The 14,219-nt window shown below is 40.3% G+C and overlaps 1 protein-coding gene across 1 annotated transcript in view; it reads left to right on the forward strand.

Annotated features, from left to right (window-relative positions):
- cntln (centlein, centrosomal protein) overlaps positions 1-14,219 on the forward strand; it is a 454,938-nt gene that overhangs the window by 268,292 nt on the left and 172,427 nt on the right. The window contains exon 18 of the mRNA XM_060846250.1: positions 10,807-10,900. Within this exon, the coding sequence (XP_060702233.1) occupies positions 10,807-10,900 (94 nt within the window). The remainder of the gene's footprint in view (positions 1-10,806; positions 10,901-14,219) is intronic.

A 14,219-nucleotide genomic window follows, 5' to 3' on the forward strand; every position in this document is an offset into this window, starting at 1 on the left:
GTTTGAATGTAAAAATCATTTGTTATAATAAAATGTATTCTTATAATTTGACAGATGAACTTAAAGTTGGATGATGCCAAAATAATGAGCTCAGTGCTGGTGTTGTCTCCTTAAAGATAAAGAAGTGAACTTTGTATTTTATCAGTACAGGTATCACATCCATTAGAATGTTTTGGAAAGTTTGTAACCCCTGTTGCTCAACTGCTTGTATGTCATAAACACTCGATACTTGGTGCTGAATGCAGAGAAATAAGGGTTGACATTCACTTAGAGTTGGACAGAAAGCTAAAATAAGCTTTTGACAGATTTGCCACAATGCAAGTGGATGGTTAAAAGTTTGTTTAAATCAAGCAAAATGACTTGTTGCCTGAGACAGCAGTCTTTTCAAGATTTTCAATAATGATCATCCATATTCATGTAGAAGTTGAGTTTCTAAGATGAACTATTTAATCAAAAGGAAGTGTAACAGGGTTGGGGTTGACTTATTCACAAATAATAGTTTCAAGGGGTTGAAATTCAATCTTTCCATTGTCTTGCTATTGCAGAGTTGCCAGGTCTGATGCTGTTCCTTCAAACTCTGTTCCCAGATTTATCATACAAATAGTACAATAAAATGCTAGCTTTGAAATCATGAGGTGAATTTTCTCAGCTCCTGAATACCATAGGCATTAGTGAGTCAGTTGGGAAAACATAGCGAGATGGGAAAACCTAGATTCTTAGCGTCAAGAAAATAATTTTGATTTTCTGTATGAATACTAAGAAGATAACCTAACCAGTGAGTGGTGGGAGGCCTATTAGCATACATTTGCATCTCATCTTCACCTATTTTTGCATCATTTATATGCAGTTTGCTATTCTGCTATATGGCAGAAAAAAGCTGGAAAGCAACAGTTCCTGACATGAGAGTCAGAGGGGGTACCTGGTGGCTGGAACTTGCCACTTGCTTCTCTGGACCTCTACCTTGGTCAGCATTTGCAACATAGCAGGGCATACTCCATTGGCAGATCTGTATCCACTGTCCATGGAGGACAAGCACCAGCCTCACCACAGCATCACGGCAGCTCTCCAACTCACTTAGAATACAGTTATTCACTGAAATGCTCACCAACACCTTTCATTGTCATGGTGCTGCAAGACCATTTTGTAAACAGGGACAAACACCATCTCATGTATTGAAGTAGGGCACATTTCAGGGCTGTTGACTTGCCTTCTTAGCGCTTACTCATTTTGCACCTTTTTAGATGTTCATTGCATTTCTGCTTTTACTTGCCATGCCTTGCCTTTTTGTGCCTTCTCATGCTATTCAGAATTTATTGTACTTTTTCTTGTCTTGCCTTTAAGCATAGACATAAAGCCAAGTGGTTTGTCATGGTTGTCAGCAGTGAACAGTCAAGAGGCATGTTGCTATATAGATGTATGGTGCTGTGCTATATTAATGTCACATCTACTACATGTGCCAGCAGATTATGTAACAAATTCAGTGACAAAAGTCACAGGTATTATTAGGGGACTCCACTGTGGTATAGACGTTCGGGAAGTTAATTCCGATGTGGATAGGAATCTGGAGAGGGGTGGTGGTTGAAAACTCTCCCTCAATTGGAGCCAGACCTGGCACAAAGGAAGATGGTTGTGGTTTTTGCAGGTTCGACATCTCAGTTCTAGGACATCACTGTAGTTATTCCTCAGAATAGTGATCTAGCCCAGGCATCTTCAGCTGCTTCATCAATGACCTTCCCTCCATTATAATGTCAGAAATGGGGATGAATGTTGATGATTGCCCAGTATTCAGCATCATTCATGCCTCCTCAGATCCTAAAGCTGTCCACTTTCAAATGTAGCAATACTTGGACAATATCTAGGTTTGGCTGACAAGTGACAAGTTATATTCATGCTGCACACGTGCCAGGCAATGATCTTCTCCAAAAAGTGAATCTAACCATTAGCCCTGGTTATTCAATGACATTCCCATCACTGAATCCTCCACTAACAATACTCTGGGAGTTTCCATTGACCAGAAACTGAACTGGGCTGTCCATTTAAATATTGTGGCTACAACAGCAGGTCAGGGGCTAAGAATACTGCAGTGAGTAACTTACCTCTGCCATCCCAATGCCTGTCCATATTCCACAAAGCATAAGTCAGGAGCATGAAGGAATACTCCCCACTTGCCTAGATGTGTGCAGCTCTAGAATGTGGGGAAATAGATGGTGACATCTTAAAAAATATACATATTATAGAGGAGGAAGTGCTGGATGTCTTGAAACGCATAAATGTATATAAATCCCCAGGACCTGATCAGGTGTACCCAAGAACCCTGTGGGAAGCTAGGGAAGTGATTGCTGGGTCTTGCTGAGATATTTGTATCATTGATAGTCACAATGAGGTGCAGGAAGACTGGAAGTTGGCTAACTATTTAAGAAAGGTAGTAACAACAAGCCAGGGAAGTATCGACCAGTGAGCCTGACGGTGGTAGGCAAGTTGTTGGAGGGAATCCTGAGGGACAGGATATACATGTATTTGGAAAGGCAAAGACTGATTAGGGATAGTCAACATGGCTTTGTGCATGGGAAATCATGTCTCACAAACTTGATTGAGTTGTTTGAAGAAGTAACAAAGAGGATTGATGAGAGCAGAGCGGTAGACATGATCTATATGGACTTCAGTAAGGCATTTGACAAGATTCACCATGGGAGACTCGTGAGCAAGGTTAGATCTAACGGAATACAGGGAGAACTAGCCATTTGGATACAGAACTGGCTCAAAAATAGAAGACAGAGGGTGGTGGTGGAGAGTTGTTTTTCAGACTGGAGGCCTGTGACCAGTGGAGAGTCACAAGGATCGGTGCTGGATCCACTACGTTTTGTCATTTACATAAATTATTTGGATGTGAGCATAAGACGTACAGTGAATAAGTTTGCAGATGACACCAAAATTGGAGGTGTAGTGGACAGCAAAGAAGGTTACCTCAGATTACAACAGAATCTTGATCAGATGGGCCAATGGGCTGAGGAGTGGCAGATGGAGTTTAATTTAGGTAAATGTGAATTGTTGCGTTTTGGTAAAGCAAATCTTAGCAGGACTTATACACTTAATGGTAATGTCCTAGGGAGTGTTGCTGAACAAAGAGACTTGGAGTGCAGGTTCATAGCTCCTTAAAAGTAGAGTCACAGTTAGATAGAATAGCGAAGAAGGCATTTGGTATGCTTTCCTTTATCGGTCAGAGTGTTGAGTACAAGAGTTGGGAGGTCATGGTGTGGCTGTACAGGACAATGGTTAAGCCACTTTGGAATATTGCATGCAATTCTGGTCTCCTTCCTATTGGAAAGTTGTTGTGAAACTTGAAAGGGTTCAGAAAAGATTTACAAAGATGTTGCCAGGGTTGGAGGATTTGAACTATAGGGAGAGGCTGAAAATGCTAGAGCTGTTTTTCCTGGAGCGTTGGAGGCTAAGGGGTGATCTTATCAACGCTTATAAAATCATGAGGGGCATGGATAGGGTAAACAGACAAAGTCTTTTCCTTGAGGTGGGGGAGTCCAGAACTAGAGGGCATAGGTTTAGGGTGAGAGGGGAAAGATATAAAAGAGACCTAAGGGGTAACGTTTTCACGGAGAGGGTGGTACATGCATGGAATGAGGTGCCTGAGGAGGTGATGTAGGGTAGTACAATTGCAACATTTGAAAGGCATCTGGATGAGTATATGAACAGGAAGGATTTGGAGGGATATGGGCCAGGTCCTGCCAGTTTCTGGCAGGTGGGGCTAGATTGGGTTGGGATATCTGGTCAGCATGGGTGGGTTAGACCGAAGGGTCTGTTTCCATGTTGTACATGTCTCTCACTTACACTACTACTGTTTAAGCTCCTTTGAAACATCAGGGAATTCTAACCCATTCTTGACCTTACAGCCTTAATCACAATTCTAAAATAAAAGCAAAACTATGCTACTTTCTCTGCTGCTATTATTCAAGCTGAGTGCTCAAGAGCTGTACATTATTATCAAAGGTAATTACTTCTAAATAGCCAAGAGACAATGATATCAAAAGCTGGTGTGTGCTTGAATTGCTTGTAAATGTAACCAATACATTTATTGAAAGTAACTATTTTCAAAAGTGTGCATCTGGGCATTTAAAAACTACATTCCTATTCCTAGTTTGTTTCATAAGAGCATTAACAGTTGAAGTAAGTGAAGAACAAGCCTTTGCCACCAATCTTGTGGTTAATCTTTGGCTTCAAAAACACTTTCCTGTTGTCTCCTTATATCCCTGGATTCACTGAAACACCGAATATGTCAGTCTTAAACAAACATAGGAATTCAGAGCAGGAATAGGCCATTCAGCTCCTCAAGCATGCTCTTCAGTCAGATTGTGGTTGATCTGATTATAAACTGAAATCTGCATTCCCACCTTCCCTAATGTTTCACCTTTTGATTAATAAGAATGTATCTTGTGCGTTAAATATATGTCATGACTCTGTTTCCACTACGAAGATAGTCCAAAAACCTCATGAACTGAGAATAAAAGTTTTATCTCATCTCGGTTTTAAATGTCTGTTCTATGATTTTTAAACCATGACCTCTATTTATGGATTTCCCAAGAGGAAACATTCTCTCTTCATCTATTCTTTCAAAACCTCTCAAGATCTGTAATCAAGTAATCTACTTTTTCTGAACTTGAGCAGATACTGCTCTAGCTTGTCCTCATAAAACAGCCCTCCCTGACTATGTATAAGTCTGGTAAACCTTTCCTGAACTGCCTCCAATGGTGCATCTTTCCTTAAATAAAGTGACCAATACTGTCCATCATACAGGTTGGCATGGTGGCACAGTGGTTAGCACTGTTGCCTCACAGCGCCAGAGACCCGGGTTCAATTCCTGCCTCAGCCGACTGACTATGTGGAGTTTGCACATTCTCCCTGTGTCTGCGTGGATTTCCCCCCACAGTCAAAAAATGTGCAGGTTAGGTGGATTGGCCATGTTAAATTGCCCGTTGTGTTTGATGAAGGGGCAGAGTGTGGGGGAATGGGTTTGAGTGGGTTGTGCTTCGATGGGTCAGTGTGGACTTGTTGGGCTGGAGGGCCTGTTTCCACAATGTGGCCACACTCTTTGGTTTCAATTTATCCTGTTGCCAGTCCCACTCCCTCTGCTGAGGCCTGATCCTGAGCCTCAATATATCCTGTTGATGCTCCAATATATCTGCTCAGTTAAAGTTAAAGTTTTGGAGTCCTGATCCTGAGCCTCTTTTTATCCTGTTGTTGACTCCCTCTCTCTGCTCAGATAAAGCTGAAGATTCAGATGCAATTCCCATTTTTAATTAAAATTCTGCGGAAAACCTGCAGACTGCAGGGATATATAGATACGTAGGGTGAGTGACAAAAAACAAAAAAGTGGAATATAATGTTGGAAATGTGAATACCATGTATAACTGAAGCATAACTTCCCCCACTTTTATTTTCAGTCTGAAAGTTTTCAACAATGAAGCATGCACAATTCACTAATGGAGAGAATTCCATGGATTCATAAACTTTCTCACTGCAGGCCAAAGCAATCAGTCCCTTCTCCTAAAACATGTTCTACATTCTGCAGCCAGGGAAGCAACTTCTATGCCTATCCTACCAAGCCCCTTCAGGATCATGAATATTGCAAACAGATCATCTATCACTCTTCTTAACGTCTTTGAGTATAGACCCAATATTATAGCCTGTCATCATCAGACAACACTTTCATTCCCAGGAACCAATCTAGTGAACCATTGTTGTCTTGTCAAAGTAATTATGTTTTTCCTTCATTACAGAGACCAAAGCTGTTCAGAGTAATTCAGATGTGGTCTCACCATATGTTGTGCAATTGTTCCAATACCTCTGTGTTCTTCAGCAATTGTAGGAATTTCTGAATACAATCCATGGAATAAAGGCCAACATGCCATTTTCTTTCATAAATGCTTGTTGTTCTGTGTGTTAACTTGCCTTGTCACTGTGTGTACGTACCAATATCATCTGAACATCAACATTTATGAGTTTTCATGCCTTGTTAAAAAAAATTGCTAACCAAAATGAATGAACTCACACTTCCAACATTATACTCCATTTTTTGCTTTTTGCCACTCACTCAACCTATTGATATATCCCTGCTGCCGAGTGGCTTCCCATAATTAAAAATGGGATATATTGAGGCCCTGGATCAGGGACCAGAAGAGGGAGGGGAGTCAGCAACAAGGTAAATTGAAGTCCAGGGTTGAAGCCCAGCAGAGAGAGTGGAGTTGCCAACAGCATTAAACAAATCACAGGAAAATCGTGTGTTGATCGGTTTGGGATTTTAAAAAGTATAAATGTAAAGTCACCATAGACCTCCCGGGCATAGAGCTGTTCTCTCATTAGAGAAAGACGACTGATGTTAACTTAACCAGAGAGTCAGTACGCCTCAGGTGAGGGGAGAAGGAGAATCCTACATGGTAACCTCAACCATGTGCAAGTTGAACCCACAATTTTGGTTTTACTCTGCACTGGAAATCATCTGTCCAACCAACTGACCTAAGCAAACCTCAGGAATTTTAAAAAATGTATTTTTTTGGCAGAAGGGATTACCTGCAAAGCAACATGAGTAAGTGAAATTCAAGGCTAGTGTAATAAAACAATATTAGTAAACAGATTAGGGTAAAGGAAGCACAATTAGAATAAGGTCAATAATAGTTTTCTTATGTAAGCATAATTATTTTAAAATAAAGAGAATGAAGAAGAGGCATTAGCAGTCATAGCAAATCATAGCAGCTTCATGTTGTGAAATGCTGCTCCTGTGCTATGTGACAAATCGTGGAAGGTTTAGGTGTCCTTGGTGGCCACATGTGCAGGAAATGCATCCCACTGCAGCTACTGGTGAACAGCATTTTGGAGCTGGACACTGCGGGTGAATTCACTGTGGAGCATCCGTGATGCTGAGCATGTCATGGATAACATGTTCAATGAGATAGTCATACCGCAGGTGAAGACTGAACAAGCAGAAAGGGCATGGGTGACCACGAGGCAGAGTAGAGGAAGGCAGGTAGTGCGGGAATCCCCTGTGGCCATCCTCCTTTCTAACAGATATGACATTGGGATACTGCTGGGGAGATGACTATGCAAAGGAAAGTAGTAGGAGCCAACTTCACAGCAGCATGGATGGGACTGCTGCCCAAGAGGGGAGGAAGAAGAAAAGCAGGGCTAGAGAGACAGCGATTCAATTGTAAGGGGAAGGCTGGTGTTTCTGCTGCCACAAAAGAGATTCCAAGATTGGATGTTGCCTTCTGGGTGTCAGGGTCAGGATGTCACTGAACAGCTGCAGGGCATTTTGTTGGGGGAGGGCAAACAAACAGACAGAAATCATGGTTCATTTTGGTATTGATGACATAGGTAGATAAAGGGATGAGGTCCTGCAAGCAGAATTTAGAGACCGAGGAAGTAAATTAATGAACATGACCCAAAAGGTAGTAATGTCTGGAATACTTACAGTGCTATGTGCAAGCAAGTATAGAAATAGGAGGTTATCCAGATGAATATGCGGTGGAGAAATGATGCAGAAGAGAGGACTTAAAATTTCTGGAACATTTGTATCATATTTGAAGGTAGAGGATCTGTACAAAGTGGACAGGTTGCACTTCAATCTGAATAGAACCAGCATCTTTGCAGAGTGGTTTGCCAGTGGTGTTGGGGAGTGTTTAAACTAAATTGGTGGGGTGGAGGTTGATCCAGGGAGAATGTTCATCCGGGGAAATGTACAGACAAAATTAGAAGACACAAAAGTGAGTCATGAAAGCATTGAGATTATAGGCCAGTAAAGGCACAAGGGAGTTTGACATCATTGAATGGCATTTATTTTAATGCAAGGAGTCTAATGAACAAGACAGATGAGTTGACAGCAGAAGTTAAAGCGTTGGGGTATGATCTCATTGCTGTCACTGAGACATGGCTGTGAGAGGAACAGGACTGGCAGCTCAATATTCCAGGACATAGAGGCTTCGGGTGAGACAAGGATGGAGATAGATGAGGAAGGGATGTCACAGTATTGATCAGGAATCAATTACAGCAGTAAGGAGGAATGACATCTAAGAAGACTTCCCAAATGAAGCATGGGTCGAATTTAAAAAGCTAAGAGGAACAATCACATTGCTAGGAGTTAAGGCCCTTGAACAGTTTGAGAGAAATAAAAGAGTTGATATGCAAGCAAATTTCAGAGATGTGCAAACATTATTGAACAGTGATAGTCAGAGACTTCTACTTCTCCAACTAGGTCATCAAAGTGTGAGAAATTTAGAGGAAGTGGAATTCTTAAAGTGCATCCAGGAGGGGTTTTTATTGCTTTTTTTTGTTGGTGTTCACCAGTAAGAGAGACGATGTGAGGACAGAACTGAAAGAGAAGGATTGTGATTTACTTGAAGAAATTAGCACAGACAGGAGATTCTGAGTGGCTTGGCAGGCTTAAAAGTAGATAATGCTTCACGGCTACGTGAACTGTGTCGCAGGCTGTCAAGTGAGGCAAGGGAGAAAATAGCAGGGGCACTGACAATAATTTTTAATTTCTCTCTGGCCATTAGAGAGTGCCAGAGGACTTGAAGACAGCCAGTATGATACTGTTATTTAAGAAGTGTGCAAGGGATAAACCAGAAAACTATAGGCCAGTTATTCAAACCTTGGTGGTGGGCGAACCATTCAAAGTAATTTGGAGGGACAGAATTAATCTGCATGTGGAGAGACAGGGATTAATCAAGAACAGTCAGCATGGTTTTGTTATAAGGGGAAATCATGTCGATCAATTTGATTGAATTTTTCGAAGAGGTGATCAAGTGTGTGGATGAGGGTAATGCATTTGACATAGTCTACTTGGATTTCGGTAAGATTTTTAATGAGGTTCCACGAGAGACTGAGAGCAATGATGAGAGTCCTTAGGATCCAAGGAAATATGGATAATTAGGCACCGAATCAGCCGAATGGCAGGAGGCAGAGGGTGATGGTGGAGAGATGTTTGTGTGTCTAGAAACCTGTGTCCAATGGGCTTCGACAGGGATCAGTTTTGGGCATTTGCTGTCATATAATATAAATAACTTATAATTGAATAGAAGAAGGCTGATCAGTAAGTGAATGTTACAAAGATTGGTGGGTGGTAAATGGTGAGGACAATAGCCTTAGATTACAGAAGAATAGAGGTTGGCTGGTCTGATGAGCTGCTCAGTGAGAAATGGAATTCAATGAAGATAATGCACTTGACAGGACAGGCAATGTAAGGGAATACATGATGAATGGTAGGACCCTGGGAGGATGAGAGGGACATTAGCGTGATGTCTACCAGTCCCTTAAGGTAGAAGGACAGCTAGATAAAGGGGTCAAGAAGGCATATTGGATACTTGCCTTTATTAGCTGAGGCACAGAGTTTGTGTGCAGTTCTGAAATCCACTTATGGAACAGATGTGATTGCAGTGGGCAGGATACAGAGGAGATTCGCCAGGATGTTGCCTGGTCTAGAGAGCTTCAGTTATAAAGAGAGATTGGACAGACATGGATTGTTTTTCTTGGAGCTGAGGAGGCTGAGGGAGTCATGATTGAGATGTATAAAATAATGAGGGGTATAGATAAGGTAGACAGAAATACCTTTATTCCCTCTGTGGAGGGATCAATAACCAGGAGGCATTGATTTAGGTAAGGGGCAGGAGGTTTAGAGGGGATGTGTGGAAAATGTTTTCTCTCAGAGGAAAGTGAGAATCTGGAACTCAGTAACTGTCAGAGGCAACAACAGTCATAACATTTAGGAAGTTTTTACATTATATTTGTGATACTAAGGGATATAAGGCTAGGTGTCTAGTGTCTGAAAATGGGATTAGAATAGTTCAGTGGCTGACTTTGACTGGAGATGAACCAAAATGCCTTTTTCTGTATTGTAGATGACTGTGATATATCCTGTACACATATCCTTACCTAGTTATTAGTCACCCACTACCCCTGCTTCACCTAAAATTTATACTTGATCTCAGCTTTTCACATGTGATGGCACAGGAATTTAATTAATGTATTGTTGGTTTGATAACGCTTCAGCCTCCTGACCAAGATTAATTTAATCACAAAATTCCAGGTAAGTGCTTGTGAAGTCCCCAGTATCAAAATCAGACTTTCAAGCCTGCCTTTAAAACAAAAACAACTGCCAAATAAGTTTCCACTTACATAGGAATTTAGTTAAAAATTATGGAGCTCAAATTGTAAGTTTCTTTTCAGATGTTTCGTCATCATTCTAGGTAACATCTTCCACGAGCCTCTGGTGAAGGGCTGGTGTTATGTCCTGCTTGCTATTTACGTGTCCTGGTCACTTAAGGTGGGTGATATCATTTCCAATTCTTTTCTCAGAGGATGGTAGATGAGGTCCAAATCAATGTGTTTATTGATCAAGTTCCACTTAGAATGTCAAGTCTCTAGGAATTCCCATGCTTGTCTCTGTTTAGCTTGACCTGGGATGGATATGTTGTCCCATTCATTCATCCTAGGACAAACTAAAGAGAAACACGCACAGGAATTCCTAGAGCCTGGCATTGTAAGCGGAACTCCATCAATAAACACATCAATTTGGACCCCATCTACCATCCTCTGAGAAAAGGAACCGGAAATGATATCATCCACCTTGTATGGTGATGAAACATCTGAGAACATTCCTTCCAGATCAGAGAGCCAACTTACAACCTGAACCTCAATCTGAGCTACAAATCTTCTCGAAAACCGCAATTATGGAGTTCACTTTGTCTATTTTTATTTGCATATTGTTCAGAGCTCTTATGTTCCTTGTTGCTTGTATTTATTTAGGCATGTTCTCAAGAAACGAAAAAGCAAAGAAATCCATGGCTGAGAACAATGAAAACTGAAACAAAAATTGCTGTACCACAGTTTCATTCAAAAGGTATTTGATTTATACTATTGTGATTTGGTGGTTGTTGCAAATTAGAAATATCCAAAAACTTAAATAATTGATTACATTTTTATCAAAATGCATGTTTTTTGTAAAATATGTTTCTCCAAAGAATGCCAGGCAATGTTAATTGGAAATAATTACATAAAAGTATGGCTGTCAGTTGGTACTACTCTCGCTCCTCAGTTATTGTTCAAGGTTCTAATTTCAAGTCCATTCAAGACTTGAGCGCAGTAATAAAGGCAGACTCTCAATTACTGTACTGAGAAAGCACAGCAGTGTCAGGAGGTCATGTTGCAGCTGTACAGGACATTGGTTAGGCCACTGTTGGAATATTGCGTGCAATTCTGGTCTCCTTCCTATTGGAAAGATGTTGTGAAACTTGAAAGGGTTCAGAAAAGATTTACAAGGATGTTGCCAGGGTTGGAGGATTTGAGCTACAGGGAGAGGCTGAACAGACTAGGGCTGTTTTCCCTGGAGTGTCGGAGGTTGAGGGGTGACCTTAGAGAGGTTTACAAAATCATGAGGGGCTTTTCCCTGGGGTTGGGGAGTCCAGAACTAGAAGACATAGGTTTAGGGTGAGAGGGGCAACTTTTTCACACAGAGGGTGGTACTTGTGGAATGAGCTGCCAGAGGAAGTGGTGGAGGCTGGTACAATTGCAACGTTTAAAAGGCATTTGGATGGGTATATGATTAGGAAGGGTTTGGAGTGATATGGGCCAGGTGCTGGCAGGTGGGACTAGATTGTATTGGGATCTCTGGTCGGCATGGACAGGTTGGACCCAAGGGTCTGTTTCCATGCTGTACATTTCTATGACTCTATGAGATGTACTTCCTTGGCATCTTGGTTTTCAATGAGGGACCCCTTATTCTGTAACTATGTTGAGATTCCCCCATTACAAGATGCACCTGCCAAGCCCCCTCAGAATATTGTATATTTCATTGAGCTCACCCTTCATCCTTCTAAACGCTAATGCTTCATGGCCTGACCTGCTTAACTGTTCTTGATGCAAACTTTTTCATCCCAGGAATCAGCCTCCCACATTTCTTTCAGTTGCTTCCAATGCCAGTATGTGCTTTCTTCAATCTGAAGATCAAAATTGTACACAGTATTCCAAGTGTGATCTCATCAGTCCCAACACCCTGTATAGTTGTAACAAGATTTTCCTACTTTTAAATTCCAACCTCCAACAATAAAGGCCAAAATTTCACTTGCCTTTTTAATCACTTTCTGGATTTGCACAGTTGCATTTTGTGATTCATGCACAATAACATCCAGATCAGTTGTGCTGTCCTTTATTGGAGTCACACTTGCTTTAAATTATAAACTGCCTTTTGATTCTTACTGTCAAATTGTGTTTGGAGAACGCAGTGTTAATGTCACTGGGCTAGTAATCTAGAACACTAGGCTAATGATCTGCGAACCCAGGTTTGAATCCCGGTATAGCAACTGGTGGAATTTGAATTAATAAAAATTTAGAATTATAAGATAGCCAAAAGACTACTGTGTAACCTATTGTTGCAACCTATCCTGTTCACTACTATCCTTTAGAGAAAGAAATCTGCCATCTTAACTGGTCATCCTGGATATGACTCTAGACCCACACAACGTGATTGTCTCTTAACTGCCCTGTGGACAATTAGGATGGCTAATTAATGTGGGACTAGCCAGTGACACCACATTCCAAGAAAAAAAGATGACCTCACATTTCCATCATTAAACTCCATTTGTCAAATTTTTCTCCACTTACTCAAACTATTGATATTCTCTCTGTGAATTCCTTATGTCCTCATCACAATAAGCCCTCCCATTTATTTTTGTATCATCAGCAAATTTTGATACATTGCATGCGGTCACCCAGCTCCCTTTGCATGTCTGAGCTTTGCAACCTCTCAGCATTTAGATAATATGATCTTTTTTTATTCTTACTGCCAATATGGACATTTTCCATTTTCCTACATTTTACTCATTTGTCACATCTTTTCCCTCTCAATTAACCTATCAATATCTTTTGTAACCCCTATGTATCTCTTTACAACTTATATCCCTACTTAGCTTTGTGTCATCAGCAAATTTGACAACCATACCTCCCATCACTTCATCTCAGTCAGTTATACAAATTGTAAACAGTTGATGTCCCAGCATTTGTTACATCTTGCCAACCTTAAAAAGAATCGTTTATGCCTACTCTCTACATCCTTAGCCAATCTTCCATCCATGCTAACATATTACCCTTTATACCATGAGCTTTTATATTCTGAAATAACCTTTGATGTGGCACCTTATCAAATACCTTCTAGAAATCTAAGTGCAATCAATCCATCATTACCTTTATGCAGAATACATGTTAGTGCTCAGAGAATTTCAGTTAGGTGGTCACGCATGATTTTCCCTTCTTTGAATCTATCCAAATGCCCTGCTCCAACTTTTTAAAATAATAGCTTCTAACATTTTCCCTGCAACAAGTGTTAAAATGGCTTGCCTGTTGTTTCTTGCTTTCTGTCTCCCTGCCTTTTTAAATATAGGAGCTACATTTGCTATCTTCCAATGTAATGCAATCTTCCTTGAATCAAGGGAGGTTTAAAAAATTAAAATCAATGCATCAACTGTCTGATAAACAAGGACTTTAGAATGAAGTCCATCAGGATTTAGACTCTTGTCAGTCTGCAACTCCAACAATTTACTCAATGCCAATTCTGTGCTGATTGTGATTTTCCTGAGTTCTCTTCCATTTCCTGATTTATTGCTGCCTCTTGGATGTTATTTAAGTGTTTTATAGTGAATACTGATGCATAGTACCAGTTTGATAGACTTTATCTTTTCTTGTTTTCCAGTAATTTTTCTCCATTCTCACTTTCTATGGGACCGTGCACAATTTGTTAATTCATTCTCTTCTTTCAACATATGTAGAAAATAATCTTATGTTTTTATATTTCTGGTTAGCTTTCTGTCATACTCTAATTCTTCATTCTTCATTAATTTTTTTGTTCATTCTTTGCTGTTTCTTACATTCTGTTCAATCTTTTGATCAGTTATCTATCTTTGTACAATTTTTTTTTAAGCTTTAATACTATCCACATTTCTAGTTAACTAAGTATAATGGGCCCTTCCCCTGGAAATCTTTTAAATATTTGAATTTCTATTCTGAGTATGCTGAAATATCCCTGTCATGTCTGCTACTGTTTTTCTGTTGACCTATTCTTTTATCTAATTTGTCAATTCACTTCAATTAGCTTTGCTTCCATGCACTTATAATTCACATTATTTAATTTTTTAAAAAATAACCTTAAGCCTATACCTCTGTACCTC

This window comes from Hemiscyllium ocellatum, chromosome 2 (genome assembly GCF_020745735.1).
Source record: "Hemiscyllium ocellatum isolate sHemOce1 chromosome 2, sHemOce1.pat.X.cur, whole genome shotgun sequence".
In the NCBI taxonomy this organism is placed as follows: domain Eukaryota; kingdom Metazoa; phylum Chordata; class Chondrichthyes; order Orectolobiformes; family Hemiscylliidae; genus Hemiscyllium; species Hemiscyllium ocellatum.